Source organism: Mchenga conophoros, linkage group LG23 (assembly GCF_057382185.1).
Source record: "Mchenga conophoros isolate Kocher_MC1m ecotype Shallow Benthic linkage group LG23, M_conophoros_male_GT1.1, whole genome shotgun sequence".
Lineage (NCBI taxonomy): Eukaryota > Metazoa > Chordata > Actinopteri > Cichliformes > Cichlidae > Mchenga > Mchenga conophoros.
The window spans coordinates 11,709,778-11,726,415 of NC_140547.1; the positions used below are offsets into that span (position 1 = coordinate 11,709,778).

The following is a 16,638-nucleotide window of genomic DNA, read 5'->3' on the forward strand; positions in this document are numbered from 1 at the left end:
AATAACTAGAGGTGACGCCCCCTGCTGGCTCCTCTTTGGGTTCACCTTTCAGAACACCTCCATCCATCTTTAACACAATCCACGTTTAAAACAAATAACCGACAGGTAAAGGTGCGAAAGCGCTAGAAGTGGGCACTGACATTTAAATTCACGGGATGAAGAAAGGAGAAAAAAAAAACCTTGCTCCACAGAGCAAAGTCCTCGCCAGCGTGCATTTCCCATCTCCCCCTCCTCTCTCCTCCTGCGGTCCGCAAACAAGAAGTGTGTGTTTCCCTTTAAGGAGCCCCCACCGTTTGCTTAACAGAGGGAGGAAGAGCAGGCCTGCGGAACAGCGGCTGAGGAGGGGAAAAAAATCCAACGGAGGACGGTTTCAAGTCCCCCCCAGTAGAAACTGTGCCTGATTTGTGGCCAATGTTGGAGATGTAAAAAAAAAAGAGAGAGAGAGAGAGAGAGAGAGAGGGAGGGAGAGGAGAGAGAAGGAGGAGGGAGGAGGAGGAGGGGGAGGAGAAGGGGGGAGTAAAAACACTAAAGGGGTAGCTATGGAGATGGAGCGTTTTGCTGGCTGCTTTCTTTGACAGGTGTTGAGTGGGGCAAAAGTCTTAAAACAGAAGCAGCATGTACGCCAAAGGTAAAGGAGCCGTCGTCCCTTCCGACAGCCAGGCGCGAGAAAAGTAAGTGACCGAGCCGCCGTGTGTGTGTGTGTGTGTGTGTGTGAGCGCGCGGAGGAGCGAGCGGCACAACTTTGTAAAGTAGCGAGGGTAATTTCACAGGAGCCGCTCTACTCTTTCCTCCCTCCTCCCCGTGACCCCCTCGGAGGTGCGCGATAAACTTTTTCCTTTGCTTGTGGCTCCAGTTTGCGTGTTTGTGTCTGAAACACGGCTGCCGTGCGCACACTTCTGTCACTCGTGGGGAGCGACACTGTTGCCGTTTCCTTACCGTCCTGATACTTTGTTGCGGCTCTCGGCATCAGAACTTCCACGCGCGTGGAGAGGAGCCTGCTCCTGCTCCTCTGGAGGGGGCAGGAGCAAGGGGCGGGATGGGCTGCCTGCTCTGCGGGGTCCCGAGGCGTGAAGCCGGGTCCACGCAGGGAAAGTTCAGTGAGCGGGGCCAAAGTTTTGCAGTCACGGGGAACAGAGCCTGAATGTTGAACTGCTGCTTCTTGCAGGACGCCGAGGAACGTTAGGCTGAAGTCTGCGCTGTTATTGTGTGAACACATAATATTGGACAAATGATTAGAATTTTGTTTATTGCTTATTTCTGCTGTGCCTTATTATTTGTCCACATCGTCCTCCTTGCCTGTGCATCCTTCCAGGATTTGAGCTCACTACACAAAGCCAGTGTAACTTTTAAATGCCCCTGTCTCTGGTGGATGGGAGGCTGCCGCCCTCTCTCCTTTATGTCCCTGCTAAGCTGGAGCATGTCTTTCAAAGAGTTGGACCCTCTTTGCATCACAGCACTTTAGATCAGAGCTATGTTTTATCATCATTAGCTATTTTTAAGCACTAAACAGTCTGAGGTTAGAAGAGTGTAGGGATCCCTGCTGGGATGCAATTGTAATCTAAAAACACTGTCAGGTCCTGGGAGGCTGTGCTGTTCCGCTGCACCTCATGCATCTGTAATAGAAGCCAAATTTCTTTAGAGACTCTCTTGTATTTTTTGATGCATTGCCGTGTCATATTCAATTGATTAAGCCTCCTAGAGATGTGGCTCGCTTATGTGCTTAGTGGAAGCTTCCTCGAATACGACTTTGTGCATGCCTTGTGCCACAAGCCTTTGATTTCACTCTGAATTCCCATCAGTTTATTGGAAAATTGAGCAGTTCTGTGTGTGTGTGTGTGTGTGCGCTGAGGAGTGAATCCTAAATGAAAACAGTCCCATGTGGTTTTCATGAACAGCAGGCAGGGTGACCTTTGAACCAGCATATGACGCTTTAATATTGCACATGAACCGCCAGCAGACGCCGAGGCTGCGTTTACACCTGTTTGTGTGGCTCAGCTTCATTAGTTTATTTACAATACGCTGAAAGCCATCTATCATTTGAGTTCTGTGTTCCCGTTGCTTGTTCGGGGACTGTGGATTATGCTCCGTGTGTTATTGGGAGTGAAATCAGTGCAGAGGCAGCATGTATTTCAAATGATAGTGTAGGAGGAGATTAATAATTGAACTCATAAGAAATACAAGTCTTTGGAGAGCTGGAAATGATGAATGCTGCTGCGTTCAGGCTGCTTGTGAATAACCGCATTTCTGAGTTTGTTTTTCTGCATTTATTCCCACCTTTTCTTTACGTCTCTGTGTATATTCGCGTCCTTTCGGCATGTCACAGGCTTACAGGTGTTGTCCACACATCACAGATGACGCCTGCCCTCTCTGCTCACCTGTCTTGTCACCCTAACCTGCCCTGCAGGGCCAACACATGTTTCCTTGTAAGTGTAGAGCTCGCAACAGCTGCCTCAATGCATCACTGAATTGCCTCATATTCATATTTACATATTCATACGACTCTTTACATATTCAGATATTAAACAGAGGGCATCCCGGATGGGCTCGTATCTTATTAAAGCAGGCGTGCAGTGTGGCGTCACAGCTCCAGCTCTTGCGTAGAAGATTATGGTGTGATGTGCTCAGTTAGGTAATCTATAAAGGAATAATATGACTTTACGCTCTTGGTTTTGTACAACAGCTCTAATCATAATAAAGTGTGAACGTTTCCCCACTTTTATTTTTGTGTCCTTTTGATTTTAAAGGAGCTGCACGGCTCTTAGATTTGACACACAAATCTGCAGAGGAACATCAGATCACATATTTAAGGCCAGAGAAAAATGTAATTAGTTCAAAGCATGTTTTCCTTGTGTAGCTGAGAGCAATTGGACGATTCATGACTGTGGGCAGGCCACGCAAGTTACACCAGGGGAAGAAGTTATAGAGGGACTATTTACTCATAAGTTTATATTGTGTTTTATTAAACTGCTTCCTTGTCTTGTGCCTAAAACGTTTCACGCATGTGCACGTGCATAATTTAAAATCGACAGCATGTTTTCTTCCTGTGGGGTGTCACAAATGTGGTGATGGCCAGCTGCTGGAGCTTTTCAGGGATTAACCTCACACTGGAAATAATGGAACCAAAACAATCACAAATTTTTTACACCGCTCTGTTTAGGGAGCCTAAAAAGGGCCTGTAACTGGGAGCACGCTTCAATACCGAGGTGGCAGCCTAACTTAGAAAGCAGTGCTTCATTTACCGAAGGACTTGTGAGGTTTTGTTCTTGATGAAGTGTTTAATAAAGCTGCTCTGTATTTACAGTACTGAACGCTGCAGGTATGTACAGTAGCTCTCAGGGTCACTACACAAAATGTTCCAGCATGCACTCTTAGTTTTGCTGTTAATTGTGTTGTGACATATGTACAGTGTGCTTTTTATTTCCGTCACAGCCTTGAAGCCAAGGCTCGAATCCAGCCCGTTTGCTCAGAAATGCAACATGAAACAGTCACACGAGCGTTTCTCACTTTTGTGGATTCCGCTGCACGACCAAGGCCTCACCATACAGCTGTCTTGAGATCACAGGTAGCAGGAAATGAGGGGGGGAGAGTGTTTTCTTTGCAGATCCTTGAGAAACGTTGTTGTGATGAGGCGTCTTGTAAAGCGAAAACAAGCTACTAATACTAATAAAGGTGGAGGAGGAACTGGTGCCCTCACAGCCAGAGAAATTAATTATTCTCTGCACTTTTCAGTGTTTTATTTAATTTAATTTGGACGGGAGTGACACAGAAGCTTCCGTATTAATGTCTCCTATGTAACTGGAACCTCTTTGAATTGTGCGCTGATGGAGCCAGCACATTAATTAAAGGCGCCATTCACAAAAATGTTTCACAGATCGACGCCACACCTTATTTTTATTGATTTTCTTCTTTTGTAAACTCGTGTTTGGTTTCTAAAAGAACTTGCTCCTCGCGTTTGTTTTCTAATCCTCGGTTTGTCCGTGTGGTTTCGAGTGCTGTTGGATTTATGCGGGGAAAGAGCTTCAAGAGTAAAGTTAATCAGTTTGTTTTGAACATGGGTTTCTTTACATCCTCTGCTCCTCCCCCGACTCCTCCCATGTATTTACATGCACTTTAATGGGGATCTTCAGGTCTGAATGCATGGTTTTGATTCTACACAGATGGCTCTGCCATCTGCATTTTAGCCTTTTGAAGGAAGCATAAAGAGCTGTGCGCTAACACAAGCAGAAACACTGCTCTAAAAGTAAAGAAGCCCTCGATTTACCCTCAGCACCCTTTGGCTGACTGTGCTTTCATTCAGATATGTCAACAGTCAATTAATGCCGCCTTTCGTCAGCTGCTTCTGGTGCATCCGCACAAATTTGCTAGTTTTCTCACTTGAAATAAAGAAGAGAGTATAAATATTGAAGCTACGTGCCTGAAGTTGTTAATCAGTTTGGCAACAGAGCACACAGATGAGAAGTGCGCGCCTTTTATTAGCACACGGGAAAAAGCCTCGATCGAGCAAACGAGGCTCTGTGTGTTCCTAAACATACGTCGGTTACAAAACAAAAGCTCCTTTTTGAAGTTGCATCATGTTATCGTCCTCATTACCTGCTGAGGATGGTAGTCAATCGCTCTCGTCTGCCTCTTTCACCTAAAAACGGCTTTTGTGGGTTAAAAATCCAGTTTTACTATTAAACTCTGAGAAAAGTTCCACGTGATTCAGGTAACATCACAGAGCCGAGAGGGAGAGCGGAGGCTTCATGTGTGCTTGTGTTTGTCTAACAATGTGTGGATTAACCCATGGCTAAAGCCACTGCTGTTTACATGCTCGGTGACGCTGATTTGTTTTGACAAAGGAAATGCCATAACTGAGCCCAAAAAATATACACAGCCGCTGCGCAGCGGGAATAAGCTTTAGTGAAACAGCTTCACTCTATCACGGATGTCTCAAACGGGCATCCACCCTCTCATTCACCTTTAAGTGATACATCACTGCATCCACACCGGGCACAGCCGTACTGTGTTTATATGCTGGGTGTAAATGTTTCATATTTATCCCGTCGCGCTTTAAAATCAGTATTTATTGTTTCTAAAAGGCATGTATGTGAAAGCAGATGCAGTTAGAGGCCCTGCCTCATCCTCCATCGCTTCCTTCCTTGGCCTGCCGCCGCTCTCGCTGCTGAATTATTGAAACAAAGACATGAGAGTTAATTTGCTAACTGTCTGTGTTTTAGCTCGCTAAACTCAGCCGAGATGCCCTTGTCTCCTGAGGCGAGCTGGGACAGCCTGGGGCTAAATGTCAGGTGTGTGTTTCCCGGGGACGTGACAGTGGGAGAGATCTCCTTGATGTGTGGACATGGAGCGAAGTCTTAGTTTGCTTGCGTGACGTTGGCGACGAGAAAGGAGGGAAGATCAGAAGCGATGTTGTAGAGGGTTTTCATTCTTCTCCTTTGGAGCTGCTTATGGTTTAAAAATTGTTATGAATCATTTTGCGTCTTAAGATAAAGAAGATGAGGACGAGACAGATGCTCTGCCAGTTGGCTTTGTGGCTCTTTTAATACAGCCTGACACACTTTACGTGACGGGCCTTGATATTTAGTCGGCAGTCAAAGCACAGGTCAGATGTTCTTCCTCCCACTCAGACTGATCTCCCATGTCTCATCGACTAATTTGCATCAGCAATTTGTTTTTTCTGTTAAATTTCCTTTGTGAACCTCTTCAGAGGGCGCATAAGCTGAGGAGAGGGCTGTTTGTGCTCGTGCTTTGTCTCGTAAGCATCTCACCTTTTATTCCTGACTGACACGTGTAACCGGAGCAGGGGTCACGGGGAAGCGTTCTCACCGGTGCTGTCCGTAGAGCAAAGAGCCGAGGCCCTGACCTTCAGTTTCCCTCTGCCACAGCTAACCCCCCTCACGCCTACTTTATCTACCTGTTCTTCCTCAAGCTCTGCTCCACCGGCTTGCAAAAATGTCTCCTCCTCAGCCGGGTTACACTTACTGGTTCTGACAGGGTAACAAAAGGTGTCCCCTGAAGCCTGGATTGAATGAGTGTTTTTAAATAATGCATTGCAGCCAGGGCAGGTGCCCATCGCTGGGGCACGGAGCCCCTCAGATCACACCAGACTCTGCCATGAAAATTTCATCGGCGCAGTGCTCATGGGAATCTGTTCGATCCTGTACAGCGTAGGTGCAGCATATAGGACCTGGCGCCTGCTGCTGGGTGTTCGCACTGCAAAGGCAGGGTTGATTTTGAACGTTACAACATGTGGCAGTCCCGTCTTCTTGTTTTGAGGAAGACCTATTTTTGTTTTCTTGCTCTGCTGCTGACGTAAAATGGAGCAGCTTCTTAGGAGGTTGTGAAAGGGTCTATTTTGACCTATGATCTTTTGCTGTGTCCCAACTCTAAACAAACAGTGAGCGAAAATAAAACTAAAGAGCAATGAAGGCACAATTTCAAGTTTAAAAACAGAAAATACAAACGTGCCAGAACATCGGTAGGATACAGGAGTCGAACCCTTTTCTTTTGTATGAAAGTCCTGTTGTTTATGCACTTTTAAACTTTTAGGTGGGAGCAGTATTAGCTGTCCCACAGAAACATCACTGAGAATGTAGTTTAATGTCGCGTGAACGTCATTTTTAGGAGACAGGGTGATAGGTTTGTAGCTTGAACCCATCCGCTGGAACGTTGAAGACAATATAATTACACTGCAAAGCAAGACACAAGTAGGCAAGCTTCTTCATGTTTCTCGTGCACGGGTGAGAACCGGACAGGCACCGTTCCTTCGCTTGACCCCAGTTGCTCTCGTCCGTTCTCCCGTACCACTGTTCTTTTATTGAGGTTACATGAATATGCATAAGTTCATTAACATATGACGTCTACATACACACAAAGAGTACCTTGCCTGTGTGTGTGTGTGTGTGTGTGTGTGTGTGTGTGTGGACTGCTGATCAAAGGGTCAAACATCCTTGGTCAGGAAGAGGGTAGCCTCCCCCTCACCCTAGATGGTTCATCCTAGATAACACGGTGAGGAAGTCCTGCAGTTCATCTAAACAAAGAGCACTTAGACTAGAACAGACGCAACTACGTTAATCCTACCATAAAACAATAAGACACGGTATGACCTCTCATGCTCCCAAAGTGCTGTCTAATACACACAAAGTTTGCAGACTATCAAGGATCAAAACCTCTACCAATCTACAACTAATTACAAAACTCTAAGCATATATAAGTAAATATTTCTAAGCATAAATGACAATCAACAATACAAATCTAACACAGGGTCGCTTGTTGAACCTTGCTAAACTGCAAGTACAGTTTCATTGCGATTCATTATTTAGCATACCTTCTCTCACTCTAACCAGTCACGGTAGATGGCCCCGCCTCCCTGAGCCTGGTTCTGCCGGAGGTTTCTTCCTGTTAAAAGGGAGTTTTTCCTTCCCACTGTCACCAAAGTGCTTGCTCATAGGGGATCATATAATTGTTGGGTTTTTCTCTGTATGTATTATTGTAGGGTCTACCTTACAATATAAAGCACCTTGAGGCGACTGCTGTTGTGATTTGGCACTGTATAAATCAAATTAAATTGAATTGAATTCAAATGGCATCCTCTAAATGTGCAGCTGCCAAAATGCAGATGTGAGAAAAAGGACAGGCGACATGAGTTGGCTTTGGTTGGCTGCTTCCACGTGAGTCCTTTCCCACACGACTGAGACTTTGACTGGAGGAGCGCGTCGGCCACTGCTGGTTTAAATGCTCAAATAATTAACAACATAACTCTTTCGAGCTTTACATACGTTATTGACGCCCGTGCCAAAGGAGTCATTTTGGTGTTTGATGCTCCAACTAAAGTGATCAGTGTTTCTGTAGCAGCTCGTTTTCACATTATTGCATATTTTCGTGATTAGCTCCACGTGCCAAAGCTGCAGTCGTTACTCTTGGCTAAAAACAAGAAGCTTACAAAGCTTTCTGTGTTTAAAAAATTGATTGCTGTGATTATTACCGTGCAATAAAGTGAACCGGAAGGCTGTATATGAAGAGAGGACGAGCAGGCTCTGATTCCTGAGATCCTTCAGTGTGGGCAGCAAAATGATGGAGGTTTGCAGCAAGGCCTGTTGTGCTCTGTGATTGGCTGCAAACTGGACACTGTTGAAGCTGTGGTGGAGAGGAGGCCACTGAACAAACTGTGATCCATCACAGATAACCCCGCCACCCTCCGAAACACAACAGGCAGGGGAGCTCCTTCTCCACACACTGATTCAGCTCCACTGCCCAAACATGCTTTACCCTTTATATTACAATATATCTGTGTGATAGAGAGGGAGCGTCCAGATATTATTATTATTGGATGAAAATAGTATTTCTCTTTCTCATTAGAAGTTTACATTTTTTGCTAAAAAGCACAAAAATTTCACATGAAACTAAAATAAGTACCATAGTAGTGCCGTTTCCTTCGTATCCTGTTCTAATGAAACACGGCTTAAGGTAAAGTCATAATCTGGGTCATGTTAGAGCCAACAATCCTCTGAATTGTTAAAAAATAAAAATGATTTTGCTGCACATTTTCGCAGATGACTCTTAGTTACAGGCGATGGGCATTTTCCTGAACACCGAGCTGATCACTTGCACTTCAGCAGAACAGTCGCTGCATCTGATATCAATATTAAACATTAACAACAAACAATTTGCTCCTACATGTGACTCTTTACAAACAAACACACACCGTGTTTTCGTATCTTTGTGGGGACATCTAATTGACATAATGCTAATTCACATAGCCGCTTACCCTGACCCTGACTATCAAAAATTAATGCCTAACCCTAAGCCTAACCATAACCTAATTGTAACCCTGATGCTAAAACCACATTTGAGTCTCAAAAATGCCTTCAAACTCATGGGGACTGGGATTTTGGTCCCTATAAGGGCTGTTGGTCCCCACAAGCATAGCAAACTTCTGATTCTTGGTCCCTACAAAGATATGTAAACACAGCCACACACACATACACACGACATATATGTTTTCCTTAAACTGTGTGTTTACATTAGGCGCTGATATGGGCATAAATAGGATGGTTTCAGATGTTAGAAATACCGCAGGTGATGGCATCGCGTGTCTGGCTGAAACTAGTCTGGACCAGCTGCAACACTTTAGCAGATAGTTCTCAAGACACTGCAGTGACATCTTTAAAGACATAAAGAGTCAGCTTGTTCAACTCTGTTCTGGCTCATTATTGATTCATTCAGTATCACCCAGCAACAACCCAAACATCATAACTCTCTGTCTGGTCTGGGCTTGATGCATGTGATCAGCATAAAATCTATCGCCCCCACCGTACACAAAAGCGCAGCACCTCCCCGCACAGTGCTGTAGAAGCAGGGAGAGCTGAATATAGATGACTGCATGGTGTGGCGTCTGTCCGCGCTTCTTCATCGTAGTAAAAATATTTAGTAGTGCAGTTTGCTTTTGTCCTGAAATGGTGAACCTGAGGGAAGCATGTGCGTCCATGCAGATTTATGCAGATGAATTTGTTGTCTAACCGGGAGTGGGTGCCAGTATTTGAGTTCTTTGTGATAATAATGTTGGTAAATACTGTTTACCTGAGTTTTGCGAGTCTGGCCAAGTGGCAGTAGGATGAGTGTTAATAAGGGAAGAGAAAGAAAGTAATTGGCTGGTCTCTAAAAACTGATGCTATTTATGATATAAAGTACATTTATGTTTGTAATAAGTCCTTTGCAGCCACTGAGAAATATGTTTGTTTCCTTCTCTGCTGTAACTAGTTGAGAAGATCAATACCACTTTCAAATCTGTGCATCGAAGCGGGGCTAAGACGCTTTTCTTTACTTTCTGTCAGTTTAATTCTGTTACCACAGCACATTCTCATATTAATCACAGACAGAGTTTCATTTAAGGTTGTGCAAGTGATCCCTGTGAGCTAAAAGCTCAGGTTACCGTGAGCTTTTTTTACTCTCGCCTCTGTGTGATGTCAGTGAAAGTGGATATCTTTAATGTGGTCATCTCAGGCATACAGCTGTGGCTGTTTGCACAGCAGCACCACGGGAAGCCAATCAGGAGTCGGCTTAAAGGGTGAGCAGGAAAACCGGCTTGTTTCACACGGAGGATGAACCGAGCGGCTGCGTCGACGCTCCGTATCAGATAAATATTTTTTTGAACTATGAATCGTGATAATTCACTTGACTGAAATCTAAGAGCTGGAAATGTTCATAATGGGTTTAAAGTTACTACGAATAACTATCCTGTATAAAGACAGGAAGCAGGCGCAGGTAGATCACCTGGCTCTGTCCACAGAATGCAACATTTGCCTGTCAGTACCTCTAAAACTCAAATAAAAATCACATGGTTTTAATCTAATGTTCCACAAGCTAACGTAAAAAGAGGACATGGTGGTTTGTAGTAGGATAATGTGTCGTACAGACTCAGGACACAAGCTGTGAGAGTGCGAGGATGGCCGAGGAAGGGAGACCTGTGCCGGTGCCGATTTTCAAGAGCAGATCTGTAGTAACTACAGTGGAATAAAGCTGAGGAGCCATACCATGAAGATATGGAAATGGGTTGTGGTCTGTAATGAGAGTAGGGAACAGGTGGAGAAGAGCCTGGAGAGGTGGAGGTATGCTCTGGAGAGAAGAGGAATAAAAAGTAGCAGAAACAAGGCATGGTACATGTGTGCAGCAGGGAGGATGCTAGCAGAGGTAGTGAACCTGGGGTTAGCTATCCAAAGCACAAGGGAGGTGAAGAGGAGAGTGCGGGGAGGGTGGAGCAGGTGGAGACGAGTATCAGGGGTGATTTGTGAAAGAAGGACAGCAGCAAGACCGAAATCAAAGGTTTCTAGGATGGTGGCCAGACACGGCAAAGTCAGAGAGGCGAGGCGGAGGCGCTTTGGACGTGTGTGGAGGAGAAAAGGTGGATGCTGAGGGTGGATGTAGTGAAGGAGGACAGGCAGAGCATTAGTGTGACAGAGGAGGATGCTGGGATGGGAGGAGGTGGAGGCAGATGATCCGCTGTGGTGACCCCTAAAGGGAGCAGCCAAGAGAGGAAGGAGAAGAAGAATGTGTCGTACAGTTTCTTGGCGGGAAGCGATGACTTTATGAAGTCCCACCATCTTGTTGCTAGGCAACCGGACTTTTACTGGTTCTCGGATCGACACATCACACGAGCCGAATTCATTTTCTACAGCAAAAGTTAAAAAATGTGTGTTTTTATTGGTGACTGGTGGGAAACTGTGCAGTCAAAATGTGCACGACTTGTTTAAAGTCATGAACCAGCATTTAAAAAAAAAAGATTAATAGTAGAATCGAACGTTATTCTTTTTTTCCTGTGCATGAATAAATAGTTTAACTCAGTAGTTTGATCCTTTGTGATCAGGCCTCATAGATAGCAGGCTCTGGGTTGGGAGCAGCCGGCTGACTGGGGTCTTTATCCCTGTGCTGATGCTCTGGTTGCCTCCATCAGTACAAAGACATGCAGACTGTGTTAATTGGTAAATGTCACATGCAGGTGTGAGTGTGAGCTTGAACAGCTTGTCTGTCTTTTCGTACACGATTGACTGGCAGGTGTAGCCCACCTCTTTACCTGGTGATTGGCTCCTGCTCACTGAAACCCTCTAAAGGACATGTGAGTAAAGCTTTGGTGATGAATACAGGCTGAGCTGCAAAGTGTAAATATGAGGACATAAAGTCTATTGTTTAGTGTGAGAAGAATACACTATATTTTTGATATCAGCAGAAGTGTAATATTAAAGGCTTGTTTGCAGAGCCTCCTCAGCCATTTCCAGCAGCTGTGTTTCTACTCTTTTAGCTGGATGATCCTAAAAGATTTTCTTTTAATGGACCGAGCTTAGACAGCAATATTTGATTTAAGATTTGTCTCACAGGTGATTGAAAAGCTGCTAATAATTATCAGCTGTGCTTCCGTCTTAAACTAATTGCTGTTTATATTAATGAATCATTTTTGTCTCTTAAAGAGTGATTTGTGTTATCATTTCTAACACGTAGAATCCACAAGGGTGTGTTCGCGTCTGGGAGTCCTGTCTGAGGATATTCTTCATCCATGTTTTTCTCTGTGCCTCAGCAGCAGTCATCCTGAAACCTGCGCATCAAACATTCATCACCCTGTCGCTGTGTATATGATATCTGTACTGTAAAATCACGTTTATCCGAGCGCCATCTCAGATGACACGGCGATGATTTTCCGCCAGTTGTGCACAAACGTTTGACTTTTCCTTCACTTTTGAAATCCTCCTGAATGAACGCTCACTGTGATCCTCAGCGCTCACTCCTCCTCTCGTCTCTGCTCTTGTTTTACAGGTTAGCTTTATATGTGTACGAGTATTTGCTGCATGTTGGTGCCCAGAAATCAGCACAGACCTTCCTGTCAGAGGTAAGAAGCTCTTTTAGTTTGACTTCCTGTTCAGCGAGGATGAGTGTGATTCCCCCTCTATTGTATGACTAGGAATGGAATTCACATTATGAGCTGTTATGTGTTCGAGCAGGCAGCTGAGGTCCCGACTTTAAGAAAGTGTAAAAACATGAACATGTTAGTGAGCCTAGTCCTGTGTGTGTGTGTGTGTGTGTCTGTTTTATAGTTGCTGAATAACAGCAGTACTTTGTAGTAGGGCTGCACGATTTTGCATAAAATGAGAATCACGATTTTTTGGCTTAGAATTGAGATCACGATTCTCTCACGATTTTCTTTTCCAGTATAAATATTTATTGCACTTATTAACTGCACATCAACTTCGTAACAGTTGAGACTGAACATAAAAACAATAAATAAACATAAAAACAACAAATGTCTCACGTTTTGTTGTTGCCGCAAAATGTTATACTGCTTGAAATTCCGTCTCCGTGTGTATAGAGCAGGTAGTGCAACAATAGAAAAATAGTAGCGGGACGGCACTGTGTAGCGTTTGTCTAGGGTGTTGATCATTTTCCTAAATCCCTCGTTTTGCACAGTGTTGATGGGAGCCATATCTTTGGTCAGGTGATAAGTGATAGCCTCCGTAATTTCTTTGTGCCTGCGGGAGTTCGACGTGTATAGGGAAGCGCTGTAAAAGGTTCCCGTTATTGATGTTTGGGTGGTTGACCAGGACGGATTTTCTCCTGTCACTTTCTCGTCATCCCTGACGTGCTCTCCGTTGTTTTTTCCCTGCTAATTTTAGCATCACATGGCACAGCTTCTGTATCACGTGGTATAAGGCTCCGCCCTTGTCATTTGTTGAGCAGGAAGAGTGAGCGCTTGTTTTCATGCAGATTACGTCCCGGATCAAAATGCGGTACAATCGTCTTTTTTTTTTTTTTTTTTTTAAATCGTTGTCATTTGGAAATGAGATCGCACATAAGTATGAATCGAGATCGCGATTTTCTAACGGTTAATCGTGCAGCCCTACTTTGTAGTGTTTGTTAATGTGGGACAATGTAAACATGCTGTCAGTTGGGCTTCTTAATGTGATTAGCATCCCTTCATTATTAGTTTCAGTTTAATCAGCTGTTAAATTGGAGCAGTTTGACATGTTGTAAGCTGGTGCTTTTGCTCCTGTCCTATTCTGACATTTAACAAGTTAAACCAATCGTACCTTTAGTATTGGAAACAATTGCAAACTTAACCATTTGTTTCAGGTCTGCTAGACTTATTAGCCTTATATTATGCCCTTGAACTGTCGAGGAGGTAGGGTCTCTAATGTGTTGCATCCTCTTCCTTAATGTACATCCTTCCTGCTAATGGTCCCATGTCCAGGCCTCCTTCAGGAGAACACCTCTGCTGCTCATTGGCTTTATTCATCTCCGCTTAATACAGTCCACAACGCAGAGAGGGCTTTAATGGCAAACAAAGGCGGGCCTGTATCATCCAACTTTAATACCGACGTGATTTATGTGTCGTTTAATCAGATGAAGTCAGGGTGGAGTCGTGTAGAGATGCTGGTGCACATGTGTGCTGCATATCTGTGATACTGACCCTCAGAGCAGGCTTCCTGCACATTAGTCCCAGCCCAAAAGAGAAATTCAATGAAGACATCCACTAACAGAGGTTTATGGTCTCCGAGGAGGCTTAAGCATCCGAAATCAGCCGATTTCCAGCTGACTGGTGACAGCCAACTGAATGCGAGCTGGTCTGTTTTGCGAATGGGCAACAAGCGCAGAGCGGTGCAGGAGAAAAGCCACGTGCACACTCGCAGCCCTGCTAACATGTTGTTGTACGCACTAGAAACGGATTTAAGCACCTGACCAAATCAGATAATTATTTGTACCTGTTTCCAGTTTCTTTTGTTATAAAAGTGTTATAGAGTTAAAAAGTTTTTTTTTTTATTATTTTGTTTGTATATGCTGTCAACTGTAGTTCTTAGAAAATCAAATGTGACCGACTGCAGGTATCAGTCGGTAATATTAGCTTTGTTTAGGTACTTTACGCTAAACATAGCATGTTTAGCGTATTTATAACACTGAACAGTGAATACAAAAATAAACAAACCGCAAAATCAGTTTTCAAAATAGCAAACATCAGTTTTTTGGAGGAAAAATGTCTGACTTGACCAGGGTGAAAAAATAAGCTGTAAAAGAACCGTCACAGTCAATATAAAATATCAAAATCCCTCATTTAAATCAATAAAAAAGTTTTATCACTCCCAGCTCTGCTGAAAATGATGAGCTTTTCAATGAAAAAACACACACGTACCCACCTCACATCGCCTTTCCTGGAACACGGATGCATCGGTCAGATATAATCTGTCTTTTTTGCCTTTGCTTCCACCAGCGTGCAGGCAGGCAGGCAGCAGGGTGGACGGGGCTGCTGGAGGTCGGCCCGGCTGCCAACAACCAGGAGTCTGAAATATGAAGTAGAGATGGTGGAGCGGCACAGAGAGATTAAGTAGCTGAGCTGCAGCGAGCCTCGCTGATTTCAGAGCCCTTGTGGGTGAATCCTCTCCCAGAGATCGAGTGTTATTGGTGAGCCGCTGGAAAGGGGTGAAGTTCTGGGTCGCGTGCAACCCGAGGCACACAAACACGGATCCGTACACACGTTTAAACGGCCTCAAACAGGAATTAAAACATCTACCCAGACAGGGATTAAAACGGCAGACACGCAGAAGAGTCCACATATCCACGAGGCACGCACGCTAAGACTGCCAAGTCAGTTTGATGCCAGTTGTCTTAAATGTAGCGCCTGCATCGGTGTGCTGCTTAAAGATTTTGAGTATTTCAAGCCCGTCTTCAGGTTTATTTATTCTCTATATATGCTGAGAGTCAGTCACATGACCTGCGTAACATCAGTCTGTGATGACATCCTGTCATTTAGTCAGGCGTTTCCATCCAGCTTCCTTTACCCACAGAAGTGACGGAGAGAGCCACGGCACGTGCACAATGTTTGCATCATCATTATCAACACAAGTCTAGTGAAGCATAGCCACACTTTTAAATGCTAAAATCAGCTGCTGCTGTCTACCTTCCTAACTTTGAGCCTTAACAGTGTCTAAAATGTCTGAGTTGTTTAAAAACTAAAGTCACACCATGCAGGTGAAACTATTCACAGAGACAAACCTGTGAACCCTGATGCTGGGAAGCTGGCTACATTAATATAGGAGTCTGTGGAGACTCGCTCGCTTTTGGGGTCGGTTTTTGGCACTCCTTTTTTCAGCCTCTGAGGTTTCCACTTAAATCGGACACGTAATGACAGTAACAGTAATAATGATGTATGTGAGCAAACGCAGCAGGTTGGCCTTCCACTTTCTCGTGCCTTAATAAAAATCTAGCCACCTTTAGCCTTCGTTCTATTAGTAGACTAGCTCTAACGGTGAGTCTGTTCTCAGAGCTCAAACTATTATCAGTCAGGAGAGGGACACGTGACTTTCTCTCACTTGCCGTGAATTCTGTGGTCAATCCGCTCTCAGACGAACATCACGCAGAATTTGTGCGAGCGAGCTGGCTCGGTGAAAGACTGTAAGTAGCCAACACAATTGACATTTGCATTCTCTGCCGGGTAACGTTGAGAAAATTTCAGGGCTGCGGTGCATTGTGAAAAATACTCGTGTCTGGCTTTTAAAAGTTCTCATTTTGCCTTGGTGGCATTGTGGGAAGTGCACTGGATTCTCTGAAAGCAAACGAAGCACAAACGAAGAAAATATCTGTGTCAATAATGAAATTTAACAAATACCAGAAGTAAATAAAACAAAAGAAAAATCAAATATGTTACGACGAAAGAAAAAAAAAAGAGCTAATCTGTTGTGCTGTAGAGTGCGCTGTCAAAGATACACAGCATGCCTGAATTTGGTCCTGTGCTCTGCATTTGTAGCGCGTCTTTAATGCTTCTTGTATGTTGTGCAGTTTTATATTTTATTGTTCCTTCAGAGATAGAAATGTGTGATCTATTGGCCTCTGCATCTCCCAGCCTCGTGCACAGAAAAACACACATGCATGTTTCAGTAGATAAGGGACTTCTATCGTCACAGGTAGACTGAAGGCGCACGCACACCTGCTCATCTAATGAGAGCACTATCACCTGGACTCTCCTGCCTCAATTAGCCTCTGTTCCTCCTTCAGCGAGAAACACACACACACACACACACACACACACACACACACACACACACACACACACACACACACACACACACAGAGAAAAACAGAGTCACTCAGGTTTATGGTATACACACA

At 44.4% G+C, this 16,638-nt stretch overlaps 1 protein-coding gene across 2 annotated transcripts in view; it reads left to right on the forward strand.

The window, feature by feature from the left end:
* Positions 1 to 516: 516 nt before the first annotated feature.
* Positions 517 to 16,638, forward strand: part of ssbp4 (single stranded DNA binding protein 4) — an 89,556-nt gene continuing 73,434 nt past the window's right edge. For both annotated transcript variants that reach the window (XM_085264233.1, XM_085264234.1), the window contains exons 1-2: positions 517 to 671; positions 12,301 to 12,373. In XM_085264233.1, coding sequence (XP_085120359.1) covers positions 616 to 671; positions 12,301 to 12,373 — 129 coding nt within the window. In that variant the 5' untranslated portion in view covers positions 517 to 615. The remainder of the gene's footprint in view (positions 672 to 12,300; positions 12,374 to 16,638) is intronic.